Raw genomic sequence first — 21,715 nt, forward strand, 5'->3', positions numbered from 1 at the left:
TGATTATTTTGTCAAGTTTTTTTTAAAAAAATATATTGTAATTTATCATATAGTTTGTGTATTTGTTATTAATTAATCATAGGTCACTAGAACTATTAGTGGTAACAGAATATGCTACAAGAAAAAGTTGTTCATATTCTTGTTCCTCTAATATTTTATCCTCTTCCATTATAGACTTACAAATTCTATTTATGTATCTTGTTTCACCATATTTTATTCTATTTGGGAAATGATTCCATTCCAACGAACAAAACACATTAGATTCGTCTTAGAAAAAGGCAAGGAGAATGTGATTCCTTACTCACATTCATTGTCATACCATCTCACATCAAAATCAATCTATTCATTTATTTATTCATTCAAAATAACATCTTTAAGTATGTGATTCATTCACTCAATCAATTCTCTCCAGATGTACCAGTTTATAATTTTCCAGATAAATGATATATTTTCCAGATCTCCAGATAAATGTACCGATTTATAATTTTACCGGTTTATAATTTTCCAGATAAATAATAATGATATATTAACAACTTGTACCAGTTTACAATTCTTCAAATAAATGTATACTTATATACTGAAACAAGTCGTCAATGTATTGTATAAACAAAAACACTATAATTAATACGAAATTGATTTTACCACGAAATCATCCTTCTATCTCCTAACCACTAAGATTATGAAAAGCTATGAGGTATATTAAATGTTGGACAGAAGGTTAGTCTTGTTAGAAGAAAGAATAGTACTAAGTTAGAAATAAAAAAGATGCTGATTGCTGAAAATGCTAATATTCCTAACCAGAGAGCAAAATAAAGTAATGTATTTCATGAGATTTATTGTCAATTGTACATACATGTTCTGAAAAAACAAAACTCAATAACAGAGAGTGACAAAGAATGGAAGAAACTAGTATGCTAAGCCTTTGCTTCCATTAAATCAACAAAATAAAAGAATGAAATGATCCCTCCCTCCCCAAGAAAACCAAAAAAAGAGAGTAATTCTTCCTGAATATATCGAAAATTGGATCTGTAGGAAGCTGAAATCTCCTGCAAGGAACTTTGTTCTAGCTGCTGCTAAGTGATATAAAGTTAAAAATGATTGATATTGTCCCCAGAAGAAAGTGGTGATGTTGGACAGGACTTTGTAGTATTTGTATCTATAAGGAATGCTTTTAAGTGCTTCCCAAACTCTTTTGGCTTTTCTAGGTTCACTGCATGCCCTGCGTTCTTCACCACTACCATTTGAGCATTTTCCCCTATGTGCCTGCTCCAAACACACATCCACACTTAACACTCTAAGAGGATGTTTCAATGTAATATAATAAAAACTAATTTTACAAAAAAAAATAATAATTAGTTACTATTTTATATACTAAAAAAAATATTGATATCAAAATTATGAGAGCAGCAAGATGAAGTTCGAGTGAATTGAAATCTGACCTTTTTAATCTATGGCCTAACTCGAGAGGGAATACCTGATCTTGATCTCCCCATAAAATTAGAGTGGGCTGAGAAGAAGAGTGGATGATAAAATGTAAAAGTATGAAGAAAAATGAGAAGCAAATAAATGTGAGTAGGTTGAGAAAGAATAAATACGAGTTGTATCTTGGGAAGATCTGAAAGTTTTCGGCCTTTCAATATTGACTCAAGCAATTCTCTCTTTTCTTCAATGTAGTCTGTACACATCACCTGCCACAGCAGTAAACACAGATTTGGTTTAACATCATTTGATCTTCATACCACCATCACATCACCCTTCATTGAAACTCTTTGCTTCATTCAAATCACAAATGAACAGATTTTCTAAATTCAGACACACATAGAGAGAGAGAGCAGCAAGATCAAACTCCTAAAGCTGAGATCAACTTTCAACAAAACTTTACACCCAGAAAAGAAAGTAAGCTACAAATTGAAAGAGATTCTATACAAACCATCCAGATGAACACGTATTGGTGAATTTTTTAATTAAAAAATATTTATTAAATTTCTGATAATTTTAATCCAATTTTAAAATATTTTTTTAAAAAAAACATTAATTTTTTAAAAACTGTATAAATTTTTATTATGGTTATAAAAAAATAATTTTGCATCTGAAAAATATTTTTCTGGAATAAATCTTTACTATTATTAGATATAATCCATGTTTAGAAATTATATATATCTCAAGATTATATATATATCTTTATCTCTGTATCCGTATTTAGAAATTATATATATTCTCATATATGTATTTAGAAATTATACATATTTGTATTTTTCTGTTAGAGATTATATGTATTTCGTATTTAGAAATTATATGTATTTCTGTATTTGTAACTGTGTCGTATCAAGTCATGTCATATCAGTATTGAGTGTATGTGCTACATAGCTTCATGTCCGTATTTAGAGATTATATATATTTTGTATTTATATTTAAAGATTATATGTATTTCTGTATTCGTAACTGTGTCGTATCAAGTCATGTCATATCAGTATCGATATGAGTGTATGTGCTACATAGTTCCATGTCCATATTTAAAGATTATATATATTTTATGTCTATATTTATAGATTATATGTATCTTATGTATTTTTATATTTGTATTTAAAATTTTTCATATTTATATTTAAAATTTATATATATCTCCGTGTCCGTAGTGAAAATATGAAAGTTTAAAAATAGGAAAGGAAGTGATGCATACTTGAATGAAATCTTGAAGGAACCAGGTAGGGACGCCCCTGGCGGGTCTGACAAAGGAGAGCTTCATCAACTCCCTGAGCTTATCAGGTGTCTGTGGCAACAAGATGCTTGAAGCTTCATCCAAAGAAGAAACCCTAAACAACCCATTCTGCATGTCAACCTCCTCCAAGCACACCCCAGCACAGCACAGCACAAGCTTCTCCACCACCTCCGGGAACTGAGCACCCAAACTGTACCCTACAAACCCACCGTAACTGATCCCCACCAGGCTCATTCGCTGCACACCATGAGCCTCCAACATCTTCACCAAGCACTGCGCCTGGAACGACTCGCTCCGATCACTCCGCGACGTGAACGACTCCCCGAAGAACACCAGGTCCGGCACGTACACGTTGAAGTGCCCCGTGAAGAGCCGCACGTGTTCCCCGTACTGCCACATGGCGTTGGCGCCGAACCCGTGCACCAGAACCAGGCTGGGCTTGCATGGCTTCTGCAGCTTGGGCACCCAGCAGTGCATGGAGGTCCCCTCCCCGAGGTCCGTCACCACCGACCGGAGCCCCGCGGAGGCGAACAGGTGGCGGTAGACCCAGTCCCGAGACGCCGTAAAGCTGAAGCATTTGGAAAGTTTTGGCAACATGGAAAAGGTGGGTTGAGTAGTTGATGAATGTGTGGAATGGAATGGGAGAGGGAGACAAGGATGGTTAGGAGGGAATGTTCAAGAAAAGGAAAATGGGTAACAGAAAACGACAAACAACGTAAGGATAAGATTGGATGTTTCTTTATCAAAATTTAGTGATTATGAGTGCGGAGAATACGAGGTCATGGCAGCCCAACACGTCATCACCTCAAATTACAATGCAACAAACGCGGACTGCCATTTCATGTGACACATCAATCCACTGCTCAGCCTAGAAAACCCTTTTCTTAATAACAAAATAATAACTGTTTAATGATTTAATATTATATAAGGATTGATTGAACATGTTTTACACTAATTACAAAACCATCTATCAAACTTAAAATTAAATGTGTGTAAATGCATCATAATAATGTTTTACTTTTTTCCAATTCTTTTTTACCTTACTTTCTTAACCTTTTCAGTTATTCAAAATACAAAATGATAAATAGTTAAAATTTTGATAAATAATGATAAAAAAATTATTTTATAAATTTTATTAACAATGAACTTTAGATATTAATATTTTTTTATAAAATATCTCTAATTTAATCAAATAATTCAATATATCAGAGGATAATAATATATATTTTCAAAATGCTTTAGAATCTGGTGTATATAACAATATTTAAATATTTTTTTTATTTAATTGTTTTGAATTATTTTATTGCAAAATTTTCATATTTTGATTGCGTTCTTTAAAATGAGAAATATTATTTAAAACTTTAAACATAAAGCTTAAAATTGAAAATGAGTTTAATTTAAACTTTATATAATTTCATATCATTTACAATTTATATAATTTGGGTCGATCTTGCATTTAGATCAAGATAACATCGTATACAGATTGACTCTCAAAATATGTCTGAAACAAACCAGTTCTTTTTCGCACAATCAGAAAGGAGAAACATTTTAGAGAGTAGCATCTAAAATTTACAAGGAGCCTGTTAGGCCAAACACTTACGCTGACAAAAGCTCATTTTCCGTTCAAGCAGGTGCACAAACAAAGAGAGGAAGAAAAAGAGAGGTGAGAGCGCATACCAGGGTCCAAACTTTTATGTGTTATTGAATAATAGTTTTACAACAAAATTCCCGATGAGATCAAAAAATGGATCATACCACCAACACAGACTAGTCTTCTTCCCCTTGTGTTGCTCGTATAAAGTGCAAGAAAGGAGCCAAATCGACAGCCATTAACATTCTTGATAAATAGGAAGGTCAGTGTTGAAAGAACAGCTTGTATCAACTCCTGGATTTTCTGAGTCTTTTCTCTGCAAGACTAGCAGTCTTGTTCTGTGGTTCAAGAACGAGAGCATGCTGGAAATCTGGATAAAACGTGATAAAATGACAAAGGAAAGGAAACAGCATTAAGAATAAAAGAGGTAGATGGTCAAGAAAAACTATCAAATAGACCCAGTTAGCCTGATAATAGTCGGGTGTTAAATTACAGCAAAAATGGCTACTACGGGACACAACTCATCCTAGAACAGAGAAAGATTTGAGTATAACTAATACATCCGAGTATCTAACAAATTAAGAGCTCTACCTCAAACAGAATCTTTTTCATCTACCTATATTACATGGTCAAGTATGCCGGTTCCTTAAAGATTAAAAGATCTAACGAGACCAAAAAAAAGTACACACCAGGCACACTTAAATATGACTACTCTAATTTCTGCCTCTACTGTATTCAACAGTTTTGTTCCACTGTTTCTAAACGTCATCATGTCATGCTCCGTAGTATCCGCATCAGAATCAAGAAAACAAACTTTAAAAAAAAATGTCCAAACATTATTGTACTGCTTACGCAATATCAAAAATTGACTAGTAAGGATGACTGTTCCATGATATATGTCCTTGACAAGACTATCCTACACCATTCCAAATCAGATTCAAATGACATGCAAGACAGTTTTTTTTTTTTTAAATTGACGCACCTTTTAGAGCTTCCTCATAACGAAGTAGTAATTCTCTAGCAGTTCCACGCCTCAGATACGCCTTCACATTCTGCAGTCAAATAACAATACACAACAATCCCGAATGACATCCATATGTGCTGTAGATCTTTTTCTTTTTCAGATTGAGATGTCAAAATCAAAAGTACTACGAAATACAAGCATCTACTAAATGTAAATTGCAAAAATAAATGATAGCTGGAACACTATTAAGCTGCTCGTAAATCGGATACCCTTCAGGCAAGACATTTACCATAATATTAGGAATACCTATCTATGACATAGTTATTAGAGTTCATTAGTCACGGTTATTATTATACATGGCAAGTTTTAGATTACAAGTTTTTCATAATTTTGGCACTGTCCCATGCTCAGCTTCTCACCTTCTTATCATGTAATATGGCCTTATTGCAGTCCTCTTCAGCTTCTTGAAAGCTGCATAATTTCACAGGATACACCAGTTACACAGAAATGGTGAAAATACCAATTATAAAAACAGGAGAAACCTTGTACCATCCTAACTCCAGGTAAGCAGCTGCCCGGTTGCTGAAGTAAGTTGCATTTGTCCCATTCAAGTTAATAGCCTCACTGTAGTAATTGACTGCCTTGTTCCACAGCCTTCCTTTAAAGGCTGCATTTCCCTGAAAAAAAAATGTCTTTTAGTGGTCCATGCCACATCTTGAAAACCTACCACCATTTCAACACCTTTTCCCCATATATAACAATTGACACTTCTTGAGAAGCTTTAATACAGTTCTGTTTTACATTCATTATTAATCAAGTGATCAAGTCTACTGAGTTTTACAAGATGACTTTATTTACAAAAGAATTTTATCAGAATACAAAAGAAATGCTGAAATAGAACTAACCTTCTCCTTCAAAAGATCGGAACTTTCTATACCACCGTTTGCATCCGGCAGTGGCAAAGTATAAGTAACACTAACTTGCTCCTGAATTGTTGTATACATATCCAAAACCGTATTAAGAAGAAATTTATCAGCCCCATGGGCTGAGATGAACGAGACAGAAGCACAACAATCATTGTGACATCCTAACGGAATTGCAACCTGCATATGATGCATAAGCAAATATAAAAATCAACAGAGGTTTCAGAAGAATAAATAAAAGTTGAGAAGAGGGAAAAAATTCCTTCTTCAGAGCCTAAAGATATCAAGATACCTGGCAACATCCAGAGATACTAGCAATACTAGATAATGCAAAAGCTCTATCATGAAACTCAGAAGAAAATCCATTCAGCTTTAATGGATCATCAGGAACAGTGGGAATAACTAGTATTCCATCATCCTGAGAGAGAATCAGAACAGAGGAGATAAGGGCTTAACACACAATAAAATTAACAAAGCCTGTCGATCATTTCATAATAGAAATAGGAATACCTTGAATGTCTTCTGATGTAATAAATTTAGGACACATATTGGACTACTAATTTACTCTCCATTGAAATGAAATGAAAATAAATGCTATATTGGACTACTAATTTACTCTCCATTCCCCTAACAAGTCAAGAAAATTCAATACTATAACTTGCAAAATTTACTTATAGTGACGAATAACAGTGACACACATACACACAACATCATACTGGAGTAAAACATTATAAGAAAGTGTATTTGTATTCAGAATATATTTTGTATATATATTATGGATTTAATTCTATCATTCTATAATTTCTTTTTGCTTTTTTACAATCCTTGTTAAATTATAATCTATTCATTTTTGTAACTATTTCATTCAAAATGCTTACATATTTTTTTATAAGTATTTGCACAATAATACCATGATTACTTCCTTATCATATATATTGTGATTCATTCATGAATATTTCATTTATTTAATTTCTTTCTAATTTATATTTGAACATGAATAGTATTATTAACACTAAAAAACTTTACCTATAAATAAAACAATTTAATGATAAATCAAATCATGGAAAATTAAAAGCTATTTTAGTTTTCAGTTTTTTTTTTGTTTTTTTGTTTTTTTCTAAATAATATGTAATACGACACTGTGCATTGCACATATCACCGTACTAGTTTTAACATCTGAAACTTGATAACATTAAGCTAGAGCATTACTGACAAATTAATGCAGATATTACAGTACCTTTAGCAAACGTTGGAAAGCAACCCGCATTTCAGTTCTTACTTTATACAAGGTTTTCATACGATCATGTGTACTATTCATGGCTGAATTAATACGCTTGGACACAGTACGTCCTAACCTGGGTTTGACTGATTTAAACCACTTTTCATGATTGGTTTTGAATTCATATCTGAAGAGCAGAAGCAAAATTGCAATACAGGGTTATATAAGACCCTAAAAAAATCTAAAATGCAATATCTTTATTAAAAAAGGGAAATGATTCATCAACCATATGGAAACATAAAGTATAACATAACATAAATTCAATAGTAAAACTCTAAAGGATAAATTAGCATACCCTTGTAAGGAAAACATAACCGAAGTGAGATCTTTCAATATAGATACTGCATTTTGTTGGTGTGTCAATTTATCACGAAACCCCTTTAAACTGGGAACATTAGAGGCAATATACTGGCAAATATTCATATGCTGCGGGGACTGATCTGCAAAACCAATTGGACCAAAAGACTTCATTGATCATAATACACACAAATTTCCTTTTATCATGTCAAGACATTCAAAGTTTTGCCACTCACTGTATTAACAATCAACCATACAACAATAGCAACAAAAGCCTTTTCCCACCAGATATTAACAATCAAGTGAATCAGCCATAAAAAGTAAATTAATATGCATAAAGGAGTCATAAATTGGTCTTCGAAGGTAAAGAAACTTACAACCAGACAAATTTTCAATTGCTCTGTGAATAATATATACTGTTTTCTGTGAAGGAACTTTAGATAGTTGAAAAAGATCATCAGCAAAAATAATACGCCTTGTCCTTTTGAGCTCCACCAAATTCTTTGGAAGTAAAACAAGTCCAACATGATGTAGGACAGAACTATCCCGAGCAAACCATCCTACAATATGCAATGAGGCAATAAACAATTAAAGAAGAAAATATTAAAAAAAATTGTGTGCAAATTAAATGAAAACAGTGGAATCCCATTTCAACCCAATGAGCAGTAATTTATAATTAAGGTAAGGTAACCATATGTTACGCTGGGATGTCAGACCAAGACCAAACAAGGCATGTTACACTATAGAAACTGGAAAGCAATACCGAATTCAATGGTTTGAAAGAGATTAAAGGTATATGTGGATATTTCAAATAAATAAAACCTCGTAATACATGAAAAAATTAAAAGCATAGTGACAAAATCACACAATCAAGCTTCATACCAACAGTGTCCAAGCTTTGTGCATTTGGAAGAACTCCAATGGTGGATACAATCCCATGAGATGGTCGAAACCCAAGAATACCACAGAATGCTGCGGGAATTCTCACACATCCTGTTGTATCGGTACCTACAAAAGCAGATACATTAGAGAGAAAACAATGCAAATGATTTTTATGAGCACAAAGTAATTGTAATGTGTATGTTTTTATCAACCCTGATATGGATTAAAGAAAGTGAGAAACTATGCAGAGCAAGCCATGCTGTAACAATACATGAATGAGATCACAATAATATAGTACGAGCCGGAATCCTGAAATTGTGAATACAACTATCAAAATATAATGTGTAGATCCCCACAACCATGGAACTGAAATTTTAATAAGTGTCAGCAAAGTAAAATTCATTTCACGACTGTATAAGACCAAATAATACACACAAACGAACACTTTCCGCTTTCCAGGAATACATTTGAACACAAGAACAATCCCAATGTCCTAAACAAAATAAAAGCGACGTTTGTTTATTATATTGAATAGGAAAGCTAATAAGTGAGAATACATACACACATTGAGAAAATGGCAATTTCAAATGAACGGTAACTTGACAAGCAAGTAAACTAAACTCACCAATAGCAAAGTCAACGAGGCCAGCAGCGACAGCAACAGCCGAACCACTGGAAGAACCGCCAGGGATGGATGAGGGCAAGTAAGGATTGGTTGGCGTTCCATAAAACTTGTTCTCACCGGAAATCCTGCAAAGCCGACGACGAATGCCACCAACAAACGAGGAAAGAAAACGAGTTCAGAATCAAAAGGTTAATAAATATATCTCAATGATAAAGAACTGATACACACTAACACTTATTACATACCCAAAAGAGAATTCATCCATAACAGTCTTGCCAACGCAAGTAGCACCGCTGGAGAGGAGAGCAGTGATGACAATGGCAGTCTTCCCAGCTTCACTGTGCGTCCTCTTCCAATGTGGGTTCCCAAACCCCGTCACATACCCCTTCACATCGAATCTGCCGCAAACACGCAATCACCACAACTCGTTTAGAATCAGTACGCAAAAATATTTGAAGCAGAGAGAAATAAAGAAATGAAGGACGAAACGAACATGTCTTTGATGGCGAAGGTTAGGGCAGAGAGCGCTTGTGTTTGCGTTTGCGTTTGCGTTTGATCGGGTTGAGGAATGGGGAGAAGTTGGAAACGCTCTACCAATGCACCGAAGTCCTCTTTGGAGAGCTTCCGCCGTCGCCTCCTGCGGGTCTCGGCGAGAACGACGGCGCCGGCGAGTCCTACTCCGATGAGGAGCCAGAGCTTAGGGTTGGAGAGCTTGAGCTTGAAGGATTTAGACATGATCGCGAATGTGATGTGACGATACAGAGCACTCCCAATGAAAGGGTTTTAGAGAAAGGAGGGAATGTCACCGCTATCATGCGCCGCTCCCAAATAAACATTCGCGCGATTCTCTTTCTTTTTCTTTTTCTTGTTTATTGGACATACTCTACTTATTTCTATACTACCATAAAACATCCACAAATCACTTCATGAATAATTAATTTATAACTCCTTTATTTTAAAATAATTCTCTTTCAAAATTGTGTCACATTAATTGAGAAATATTTAAATGATATAAATTTATAAGCAAATCTGTTTAAAATCTTTTTCATGTCAAGGATCTGTATTAACTGTTATTATATATATAAAAAAAAAACATATTGAGTGAGAATTCTTAATTAAAATTGGAAATAAAAACTATAAGCAGAGGATGAAATAATTAATAAAAACCTTTTTTGAATAATAAAAGCTGATAGTCTATGTGTTCTTATTCAAAAAGACTGAGATAACTCATGAACAATTCATTCTTTCAAAATTCGGTAAAATAATTACTTAATAATAATGTAATTTTTTTTGAAAATTGTGCTTATTTATATGTTCACAGTGGGTCATGTTAGTGTTAGGTCAAGATTTACGTATGAATTGTGATTAATGATGTATTATCTAGTTATTCATTCGACTTAACCTAGTTAATATTTTATTGATTATAATACATTTTAAACATGTCAATCGATCAAAATTGGATACCGAAATTTGTGAGACTTGTGGTTTTGACTGGTACGATATAATTGTGAACTTTATATTTTAAACATGAGAATGGATAACTAAAAGTGCATTTCCTTTTCCTTGGGGCATATCCTTTCCTAGTATCTCAATTAGTACTTCCTCTTCACTCATTTTCCTTGTATCAATAAAAGAGATTACAACAACTTCTAGTCAAATTATTTAATAGCAAACAAACTTTACCCAAAGACAACGAACAGTTTAATGGCTCATACGTAGAACACTAGAACATGCCACTCTCATTTTAAATCATCAAGAGGATTATCACCTTGAGATCAATCATAATTTGAAGCGTGACAAAAGTTAAAATATCAGTGAAATTAGTACTTGTAGATGAGGAAAATGAGTTTCTAATTTTGAACAAAATTAATATTAATTTTCTTAATTTTGAGTTGAAAATGAAATTTGGAAGTTTGGAGTGGAAGAGAAGACTAAATTGTCATGTTCAAACGTGATTTACATTTAGTTGAAGTACCTAAAAGATGTAAACATAAAATAATATTTTTTTAAAAGTGGAAAAATAATATTCAAAGTATATTGTAAATTTCGTTCATAACAAACGCATAACTCTGATACAAATTTAAAAGCTATGTCCAACTTCACACTGCTCCATGTAATAATGAAAATTACAGAGAAAAATGATGGTAATAATTAATCTACACAAACAAATCTTGAGATACTAAATGGCAAGAGAGGACCTAATTTGAAGAACTTCAATTTTACAGAGGAATGGGCAAAACCTACTATGATCACGAGATCTCCAAACAAATGAAAGTCTAACATTTATGAAATATATACCAAGAAAATATAGGGAATAGTTGTGTTGTGTTTTTCATGAATCACCCCTTGAAACGAACTACAATGCATGAAATATCATCCTTGCTGTCTTTGTCCAATGCCTCTGCAACCAGCTTTTTGGCTGCCTTTTGTGGATCTTTTATCCTTCTTGCAATATCAACTGCTTCTTGGTTTGCCATTACCTGCAATGCAACTCATCAAAATATATAACCATTTGTAATTCTTTACACTGTTTATTCAATATTTGAAGTGCTGCAGAAATAATGGATAACCTTCCAAAGACCATCACTAGCAAGTATCAAAAGCTCAGCATCTGGGTTAATATCAGATTGATGTACATCAGGATCAGATCGTAAGTGTGATTTTAGATTTTTGTCTCCAAATGCTCGAGAAACTGCAAGCTGCCCATTCACTCTTGCAACATCTCCTGATATAAACCACTCACAAGTCAACAAACTCTTCCAAATCACATATTGTTATCTAATTTTGAAAGAATAAGATATATTAAGAAGTGAACTTTAAACTTAAATCAATCTCATAAACCAGCTTATAAGGTAAGGTTTGCACCTATATATATACTATAAAATGTCTTAATCTCTAGTTGATTCGTGAGGCATCAGATTCTCATTGAAGAAGAACAATGCCTATACTCTATATAAGTGAAGCTCGGTGTTATTCCATAAATTTAGAAGATATCATGAATGCAACAAAATTAAACTATAGTAATAGGAACCAAACATGTATTCCTATTCGGTCCATAACTTCTCTCAAGACAATTCCACATCTCTGAGATTGCTTCAGATCAATTGATGTGGCACCAGAAACGCTTCTTGCAGAAACAAATGATTCCTCAAAAATCAAACTGATTGGTCACATGCAATATTTTTCCAAGGTTTTAATGACTTATTTTCTATTATTCATCACCATATTTATTCAGAGGGGCTCGATTACAGCTTCTGAAATTTCAATCAAACTAAAAGATTCAAACACCCAACACCAAGAAGTATTAAACATTAATCCTTCACACGTAGATAATCACATCTAAGATACTATTATTGAAATTGTGCAGCATTCTGGTCAACCATAGGACACACACAAGAAGATTGTTCTTGCGTGGGACAACAAAATCTTTCTGGAACAGCACAAAAAACAAGGCTTTAGTCATGCTTAATTGAGTATCCTAGTTATCAGCACTTTCTGGCACTGAGGACAATCCCAATCTGATCAGTGAGTTATTAACACTTGAGATTGCAGCTGTATGTGTTATTATGGGTGATATAGACACGTAGCTAACAGATATGAACAGTTGCAGACTTGCCAGAGTCAAAGTCAACAACTTCTAATTGGAGTTCCATAATTGGGAGAAATAAGATATTATTTCATTCTGAGTTATGACAGATTCTATAGCCGACAAATATTAGAAATTTCGTTATCATCATTATGATTTTAAATTACATATTTAAGTAGTTGCAAGCTTAAAAATGGGATCTGCCTAAAAACTGACAATCTTGCACTAATATTTGTGGAGCTTCATTGTTTGTAATTCAGTACTTCACCTAATTTAATATTTAATTAATATATATCAAGATCAGTCCTTATATTTGAGTTTAGAGTGTAAATCAATACAACAAAGGTAACTTGTAAGGTAAAAATTATACAAGTCTTGTAAGCACTACAAGAGTCCATGACTGCAATTAAGGTGTACTAACTAAGTAGGGATGACCACAATTAAAGAAGTTTTCCAACACCTTAAATTATGAAAACTCATTTCATCTCACTCCTTTTGCAGTTTACAATGGGAAATAATGTGAAAAAATTCATATAGAACACGGCATAATTTAAGGCATGTCATCTCTGACAAAAGTTTTCAAAAATAAAATACAAGCATATAGGTGGATTACCAGAAAAGAGGGAATAATAGTTTATTTTTTTCCTCTGTTTCTTTAGCTGTCTCTCTGTTTGGTTGACTCAAAGCTCAAAGTATAAATAAGATGGTAATGCCAAGTGAACTATTACAAATAAAATAATTTAACTTCAATTCTCTGTTTAGGAAGCCAGATTCTGTTACTCTTCGGTTTATCTCCTATTTTACATCAAAATAAGGTTTTCTTGATGAAATTTCTCTTTTTTTTCAGAACTTCAAGCACTGGTCTAAAAATAGTTATGATGCAGACATTCATTACCCTTAGCGAACTGATGGACAGTCCTTGCCTTATGGTCCAGAAAGAGGTAGAAATAATGAATTTCAAAAAAATAAATCCACAAATTCTGATCAAAAGAAGAAAGTAAATGTCTATTGAGGTATGAACCCTCAACCTGATGTAGCAAATATTTTTAGAAACAAAGTAACATGTATACTCTGTGTCTGTCCCTTCCTCTTTAAAATGCAAATTAGACTCATGATGCATAAATCCTATTCCAAACACTTCATATTATTGAAATCTCAGAATGACAACATAAATCCCCGCATTGAACATAGACATTGTTGCATAGTGATATCTAACATGAAAATTTTTATAAAAAATATCTAACAGACGTTAACTAACTAAGGTTTATTAAAGAACCTGGCATGTTTGAGACAAAGCCCCCTTTGTTCTCGATATGGCCCCTCTCAGTATTTGGCTCGTGATCAATAGTCACCTGAATGGCCTCCCCCTTCCTTGACAGAACTGCTCGTGAATCACCAACATTTGCGACTATTAACTTCTGATTATTAATAAGAATTGCAGTCACTGCAGTAGATCCTCCTCGCCCCAAATCAGAACTGTGAGAAAGAATGGCCTGATCTGTTGACTCATAAGCTTTGATGATAGAACGGGCAGGATCAGTCCAGAAGTCCTCCTGGAACAGTCAATCTTATTCAAGAGTACAAAATGTAATTCCAAAATAGAATCATGCCAAGAGGCATTACAAATATGGAAAAAGAAAATTAGGCCAAACTTCAAGGTTTTCTGACAATAAAGAGGTTATACAAGATTACATTTCTTACTGTCAATATTGATCCCGAAAAAATAGAGTATGGGAAGTTCGGAGTAAAAGGGGAAACTTTGTCCAATCCAAGGAATCAAATGTAATAAATCAATGCATGATACATTTTAGTTTGGTTCCATAACTCACCTCCTTCAAGATATTGGAAAAAAGATGCTTTTGTAAATAGGTGGGCACACTCTCTCCCAAGTGTCCGTCGTATATAGCAAAAAGTCCTAACTCTTTCCCTCCGCACTTGACAAATTTTGCTACATGATAGTCCTCCATTGGGTGGTTTGCTTTCCCTTTAACTAGGCTAAAACCATACTTAACAGGGCACAGGTGGCTCCTGCCCTTGCCAGAGCTACATGAAGAGCGTCCTCCAACCACCTACAACTATTGAAGTCAAAATACAATAACAAAAGAATCTAATGTTTAACATAAAATGCCATCCAAGGAACATGGTTGAAGTATTAAAGAAAGACAAAGAAACATGATTGATTATGGAAGGAAGCATAGCATAAATGTGATGCCAGGAAATAGGAAGTTGTCAATACACACAACATTCAGAAATAAAAAAAGATGTATTAGATAACTCTATCTGGTTGAGTGTCACATTTAAAAGGCCACAACCACAGAATACTAAGTATTTATCAGCACCAACCAACAACCAAATGAGTTATAAATAAAGCATAGCTCATAAGCATGGTTTTGAAAAATGGTCTGACTGCAATTCGGTATGCAAAGCCAAGGTTTTTTGGATCAGTGACCCCAACAACACAACTGCAATTGTGGGGCATCAACCGCATTTGTAATACCTAACAATATCAAGAATCGTAGCAACAACTGTGAGTTTAAAACCTTGTTCATAGTAGACTGAAAAACACTTACAAAACATCCAAGAGTCAAAATTATATTAAATAGATAGTTTGGTTTATAGCAACCGTTTGAAATGAGCCCTATGTCTGGAAAGTAGTTTACTGCATAAAGTCCAATGCAGAATGCTCCTTTTCTGAGGGTACAGATTAAAAGCACCAGAAAAAAAAAATGTTTCAATTTTCATTAACAAGTACTCGAAGAAAAATAAAATTGGGATAGTCCTAAGCCATCCATTGCCCTGGAAAAACTCAATCCGCAGATAGACAAAGGCTGCATAAGGACCCTCTAAGATACAAGGAAATCTTTTAAAACTTTAAGAAATTGTATAAGCATGAAGATTGATTATTCTAAAGGCAAAACTTCAGAATAATAATAAAGGCCACAAATTCTTACCTGATTGAAGCAACACAAACAAGCCATGAAGTAATTCAGCCCCGCCTCACCTTCCCCCTCTATTACTCAACATCAAACTCTTCCGCAAATCTTCAAAACAGAAAATTTCACAAAAATTTGACGCCAGATAAACTCCAAAACTCTCCAACAACTGTGAATTATCAGCAAAACATTCCGATCACTGAAGCAAGCAATTCTAACAATCCTCCCCAGAAAAGAGAAGGCAAAAGGAAAATTTTCCAACACCCAGATAACCAACAGGCTAAAAAAATTCACAACCAGTCCAAAAATTTGAAATTTGTGACAGAAAAATATAGGAGAGATGAGCAGGGGAATTGGATGGTATTAAAAGAGAGAAAGCAATAACCGAGGAACACCAAAAAGTTATAAGAAAACGCCCCTTATGATGAAAAGAGGTTATTGAAAAGAAAGAATGGAAAAGAAGATGGAGGGGTGGTAAGGTAACCTCGTGGTTTTGTTGAGAAAGTCTGGTCTGCAATGGGTACGAAAAGGCAGAGGTTGCCCTTATTGACTTTGCAGTTTTGTATTTGTTGTTTTATTGTGAATGCTATTGAAATTGGTATTGCTATGCTGACATACTTTGTTTGATTATTACATACAGCTGTTTTGAGGTTTCATTTCATAGTTCTTCTCTCAACTCTCTCGCATCCGTGGCTGCGTGCCTTGGGTTGGGTGAGGACCTGTGAAAGACTTCAAAAGTCAGCAACACTTTCTACCCTCTTTAAACTCTCTCTCTCTCTCTCTCATTTTCCCTAAGCTCTTGTCCCAGAAGGATAACACAAACAACCTTATTTTACAATGAAGATTTTTGTTTTTATATTGTTACTCACTGAACCAAACACCACCATCTGATTATACAATGTAAAGAGTTTTACAGTATATCATATGATAAATTTATTAACTTTTATGCAGTATATCATATGATACACAACTTTTTGTTATTTTACCCTTATTCTTTTGCATTTAAGTCATTGTTCTTTTAAATTCAATTAACTACCTCTACAATAAAAAAAAATGTTTCTGATAAATTTTTTTAAAAAAAATTATAATAACTTAATATAAAGTTATAATTTAATAATATAATTTTATTTTATTTTAATAATCATTACAATAATAAGTTCTTTATTTTTTCTTATCACAAGAAAAAAAAATACATATACGCATAACTTCTTTTATTTGATATTTTCTGTGATTTTAACCATTAATTTTTATTTATATTATTTGACTGTTTCAACGAAATATTAAACTTAAATTCCACTTTTCCTCCTAATAAATAATACTTTATGATACATTTATAAATATTAAAAAACAATGTATGGACATTTGAACCATGTTACTCCTTACTAAATACTAATCATTTTTGTAATTTATGTAAGAAGACATTTAATGGAAATAAAAGAATCACCAAAATTTGTTACCATTGTTTTATTAGGGTAACATTGTAATAGTGTCTCACCTTTAAAGCAGTTCTTTATTAATAAAAACAAATAATTATTCTTTATTTATAACAGAATAGTTATATATTTATTGAAAGAATGAGATTATTTTAGCAAAAGTAATTAATAAGATAACATAATTATTATATTTTTAGTAGCTGTAGCGGTTATCCCTAGGGAATTAATATATAAAAAAATATATAAAAAATATGATAAAGAAGAATAGGATCTGCAATAAAGAAGTCAACCCCTGCAGGTTAGATTTTTGAGACAGGACATTAACTCTGAGCACAGAAACAGTACAATTCCTAATTGACTAAAAAACATCATGGCTTTAATCTTAAAGATATTGTTTTCAAACAACAACACCTTTGAAGGCAAGGATTCTTCTGGGTGGGGCTCAGGTTTAATTTCAGTTCAAGTTAAATTTGTTAGATTTGAGATGAAGTTAAAATTGTTAAAATTAGGGTTAGGGTTAGGGTTAGGTGGATGAAAATGGACAGGGATGACAAAGATCTGAGAAAGTCAGAAAGCAGCATGCTGTGTATAGTAAAAGCTGAATGGTCAAATTAGAATTCTAGCAGACTTGTTTGCTTCCTCTTAACACCAAATTTGTCCTTTTTCAGATCTAATATATCAAACTGTGAAACACATATAGGATACTTACGGTTATATTATATTTGTAATAAAATATATTGATGGATATGTATTGGTAAAATATTAAATTTAAAAAATATTTATTAAATTTTTGATAATTTTATCACGATTTAAATATAATTTTAAAAAAATACATTAATTTCTTTAAAAATTTAATATTTATTGTATTTTTTTAGGTTTAATTACCTTATTCGTTCCTACATTTAGGGTCAATAGTCAATTTAGTATAGTGGTTTTTAAAAAAATCAATTTGGTCCCTATGTTTTTTAAAATATATACAAATTGGTCCTTTCCGTTAAGTTGTTCTTTACGGCGTTAAATGTTGGAGGTTTGGTCAGAGGCTTGGTCGGAGGAGCAGGAGGAGATGCCGCCGGAGACGCAGGGGTCAAGGCATTAGGGGATGACCCACTTGACACGTCATCTCTCGATTCCACGTCTATCTGCCACGTAAGCAGCATTTAATGCCGTAAACAGCAACTTAACGAAAAGGACCAATTTGTATACATTTTAAAAAACATAAGGACCAAAATGATTTTTTTTAAAACCACTATACTAAATTGACTATTGACACTAAATATAGAAACGAATAAGGTAATTAAACCATTTTTTTATTATGATTATAAAAATAAGAAACAAATTCTTTTAAATCAACTATAAAAAAACATCTTTCTGGTACAAAACAAATAAAATAATATTTGTGCACATAAATTTTTATTCTCAATTTATATAATTTATAATTATATAATATATAAATTTATGTTTTTTATATTTTAAAGATTATACCTATCTCTTTGTATTCCTATGAATGTTTGTGCTAGATTGCTTTTAATTTAAACTCTCCATCCAAAATAAAAAACAATTGAAACCATTTCAAACTAAATAGTCCTTTCTCTCCCCTTCACCACTTAATTGTCTCAGAAAATATTCAACTAAAACTTTAATCTACTTATTTTATTCAAATTGTAATTTTGGTCCGTCTAATTAAAATATAAAACACACAGTTAGTTTTCATATTTTAAAAACATGTAATTTTTAACTAATTCTATATTTTATGTTCACCTTACAACTAATACATCTATTTAGAGTACCATCAAATAGTTTAATTAATTGAAACTTGAGAAAGGAATATAGGCAAATTTAAAAATTGAATTACAGTTTTATATTTTATAAAATATAATTAAAATAACATAAATTTTGTATACAATATTTAATTAAGAGATACATGATTAATATAATAAAAAAATTAAGACAATTATTATTTTTTATACATTATTTAATTAAGAAATGTTTTTATTTGATATAAATAAGATAGTTATATATTATTTTATTCTTTTCACTTTTTAACTTGTTATTTTTTATATAAATAATTATAATTTGCTTAGATACTTGTAATTTATTTTTATATTGAATATTATAATTTTAAGTGATTGTAAATGTAACATCCTGCTTACACTTTCATCCTCTATCATCACTTATAATATACTAATTAATATTTTCTATTTTTAACACTAAACTAAGTATATTTAAATATAAAATTAAAAAACATCAAGAATTTAAAACTATGAAATGTTTTAGTATGGATTAAAAAGCAAAAGGGAACAAAGTTGCAGAAACTATTCTTAACCTTTACTTTGAATATCATATTTAAGATGATTTTCAGTGAACTAAAATTAAAAAATGTTTCATGTAATGTTGAAATTTATTTATTTATTACTTACATGGAAAAATGCAAGTACACAGTTTCTACATTTATAATAAAAGGTGTTCCTCAAACACTTTGATAAGAGAATCGATAATGTATTATTACTTGGCAAAAAAATACTCACATCTCAGCACACAATGATGAATATTTGAAATTATGTTGATGAATTTGAAGAAGAAAAAATTGAAAAATGGATAATGAAAAAGACCTTCTCCAATGGAAAAGAGAAAAAAGAAAAAAAGAAAAAGTAAGTGGACTTGCTTATTATTACAAGCATGAATAGGTCAACTTCCCTTAATTGCATTGCATGTATTGCTTTGTGCAGTGTTTGGTGGAATGAATGAACACCATAAACCCAACTCAAATCCCATTCAAAAGGAAATGCTCTTTTTAAGAAAAAGTTCTTTTTACTTATAATGGATTAATGATAAGTTATGATAGTTCACCACTTACAATTTTTTATACAATCACATTATATTTTTCAATATTATTATTTTACTATTTTTTATATTATTTAATTATAAATTTACTTTTTATTATATATATTTATTTTAAATCCATTACATGAAGAATTATATATAATTCTAAAAGTTATCAAAGTATATTTTTTTTATTATGATTTATCGTGCAATGAGAAAAACGAACATGGCACCACTTCACACGCGTGGAAAACAAACAGTCACCTAGGTGTACGAGGTGGGGTTTCGCCACGTGTACACCCCGTGCTGATGTCTCCTCTTTTCCCTGTTTTTGTTGCTCTGTTACACATGAACAGAGTAATTTCCCCTGTTTCAGTTACACATGAACAGAGCAACTTCCCCTGTGCTGCTATCAGTTAGCTTAAACCAACATGCCACCATGTATGCTCAAACCATACTACACTGACTTCTAAACTGCACTCACAATGCTGTCACTATGGCTAAAATTGTAATCACAATATACTTGTAAAGAGTCATTATTACTGTTGTTGAAAATGTACTTACGAACTTTTTTTCATTATAAAGTATACAATATTTTAATTATGTTTGACATTAATTTAGGATTTTTTTTATAATTTTATCAAAATTTATTTGTATCCTTAATTCAAATTTTGTAGTAATTAAGATAATTATTGAAATAAATTATTGTATTTTTTTTACATATTTAACGGTTTTTCAGATAAACATATTTTCAAAGTAGATAAAGAGGTTATAGTATTATAGTATAGTTTAAAAGAAAGTTTCATAGTAGCTAATAGGTTCAGCCCAATCAAGAAATACATAGTCTTTGAGTTTTTACTAGATCTTTTTAGAAAGAGAACGAGGTATACCTATGAGGTGTATTTTTTTATTATTCTTTTTTGTCCATTTTTTTACACATACTGTGTATATATTCTGAGCATTGTCTGCATAATAAAATAACAAACTTTTTCATAATCTTTTCTTATGTATTTTTCTGTTTTTTCACATTCTTTTTCCATACAGTTCATCCTAAAAATTCATTTATTACGTGAAGAAACATTTGTAAGAATTCATTACAATAATTTTTATACTACAAGTACTATAAATCTAAAGTTTAAATTAGGAAGAAAGCCAATTTTATTTTATAGTACATATTTGAAAAATATATTTAATTTTTTATTTTAATTAATAATCTTACATTTATATTTTTTAGAATGTGGATGTACTATTAACAATTTTCTGTAATTTGTTTATGGTGGTTAAATATTTCGTAATAAAAAATTGTATAGACACTATTTATATGTATTAATGAAAAATGGTTGAATTTGTGTTAATTACACATTACAAACAAACAATACTAGTATGTAGCTTAATAGATGAGAAGGAAACAGTTATGAGACAAAAAATTGTGTTAATTGCATTTCTCAAAAGTGAATAAAATGAGAGTTTGAATATGCAAGAATTGATGAAGGATAACGGAACTAGTTTAGTATGATCATATCCTACATAGGAATATTTTTTGCTCTCAATCATATAGTTTTTTTTAAAAAAAAAATCTCAGTGAAGTGTTAAATATTGAATTTGGTTTAATAATATATTTATACACCACTTGAACATTAAGTTTTTGAAAAAAAAAATATAC

At 31.7% G+C, this 21,715-nt stretch overlaps 3 protein-coding genes across 4 annotated transcripts; all 3 read right to left on the reverse strand.

The window, feature by feature from the left end:
- Positions 1-794: 794 nt before the first annotated feature.
- On the reverse strand, positions 795-3,434 carry LOC137832788 (alpha/beta-Hydrolases superfamily protein). The gene is made up of 4 exons (XM_068641130.2): positions 2,681-3,434; positions 1,596-1,688; positions 1,440-1,507; positions 795-1,263 (listed from the first exon to the last, which is right to left on the reverse strand). Exons 1-4 carry the CDS (start codon positions 3,314-3,316, stop codon positions 1,089-1,091), a joined length of 972 nt encoding a protein of 323 aa, XP_068497231.1. The 5' UTR covers positions 3,317-3,434; the 3' UTR covers positions 795-1,088.
- A 949-nt stretch (positions 3,435-4,383) lies between these two features.
- LOC137832789 (outer envelope protein 64, mitochondrial) lies at positions 4,384-10,151 on the reverse strand. The gene is made up of 13 exons (XM_068641131.2): positions 9,774-10,151; positions 9,526-9,678; positions 9,281-9,405; positions 8,656-8,781; positions 8,151-8,333; positions 7,772-7,916; positions 7,435-7,603; positions 6,490-6,615; positions 6,180-6,377; positions 5,824-5,951; positions 5,694-5,745; positions 5,293-5,362; positions 4,384-4,680 (listed from the first exon to the last, which is right to left on the reverse strand). The coding sequence occupies exons 1-13, from the start codon at positions 10,013-10,015 to the stop codon at positions 4,598-4,600; spliced, it is 1,800 nt and encodes a 599-aa protein (XP_068497232.1). The 5' UTR covers positions 10,016-10,151; the 3' UTR covers positions 4,384-4,597.
- A 1,288-nt stretch (positions 10,152-11,439) lies between these two features.
- On the reverse strand, positions 11,440-16,705 carry LOC137832790 (putative protein phosphatase 2C 10). 2 transcript variants are annotated; one of them, XM_068641133.1, is made up of 6 exons: positions 16,284-16,705; positions 15,818-15,907; positions 14,696-14,935; positions 14,143-14,419; positions 11,851-12,005; positions 11,440-11,760 (listed from the first exon to the last, which is right to left on the reverse strand). In XM_068641133.1, exons 2-6 carry the CDS (start codon positions 15,842-15,844, stop codon positions 11,620-11,622), a joined length of 840 nt encoding a protein of 279 aa, XP_068497234.1. In that variant the 5' UTR covers positions 15,845-15,907; positions 16,284-16,705; the 3' UTR covers positions 11,440-11,619. The 2 variants fall into 2 exon arrangements, with proteins under 2 accessions (XP_068497234.1, XP_068497235.1); XM_068641134.1 differs by having other exon boundaries at positions 15,818-15,968; positions 16,284-16,629.
- Positions 16,706-21,715: the final 5,010 nt, after the last annotated feature.

This window comes from Phaseolus vulgaris, chromosome 6 (genome assembly GCF_051622355.1).
Source record: "Phaseolus vulgaris cultivar YP4 chromosome 6, ASM5162235v1, whole genome shotgun sequence".
Taxonomy (NCBI): Eukaryota; Viridiplantae; Streptophyta; class Magnoliopsida; order Fabales; family Fabaceae; genus Phaseolus; species Phaseolus vulgaris.

Excerpts from the sequence above, each read along its gene's own strand:
- LOC137832788 (XM_068641130.2), bottom strand. The coding sequence starts at position 3,316 with ATGTTGCCAAAACTTTCCAAATGCTTCAGCTTTACGGCGTCTCGGGAC. Across the intron at positions 1,689-2,680 it reads TCCTTCAAGATTTCATTCAA|GTGATGTGTACAGACTACAT; the intron begins GTATGCATCACT and ends CTGCTGTGGCAG. Across the intron at positions 1,264-1,439 it reads TTAGGCCATAGATTAAAAAG|GCACATAGGGGAAAATGCTC; the intron begins GTCAGATTTCAA and ends TGTTTGGAGCAG.
- LOC137832790 (XM_068641133.1), bottom strand. The coding sequence starts at position 15,844 with ATGGCTTGTTTGTGTTGCTTCAATCAG. Across the intron at positions 14,936-15,817 it reads GTTTGTGTTGCTTCAATCAG|GTGGTTGGAGGACGCTCTTC; the intron begins GTAAGAATTTGT and ends CAATAGTTGTAG. Across the intron at positions 11,761-11,850 it reads CTAGTGATGGTCTTTGGAAG|GTAATGGCAAACCAAGAAGC; the intron begins GTTATCCATTAT and ends GTTGCATTGCAG.
- LOC137832789 (XM_068641131.2), bottom strand. The coding sequence starts at position 10,015 with ATGTCTAAATCCTTCAAGCTCAAGCTCTCCAACCCTAAGCTCTGGCTC. Across the intron at positions 8,782-9,280 it reads CCTCGTTGACTTTGCTATTG|GTACCGATACAACAGGATGT; the intron begins GTGAGTTTAGTT and ends CTGCTTTTGTAG. Across the intron at positions 8,334-8,655 it reads ACAAAGCTTGGACACTGTTG|GATGGTTTGCTCGGGATAGT; the intron begins GTATGAAGCTTG and ends TGCATATTGTAG.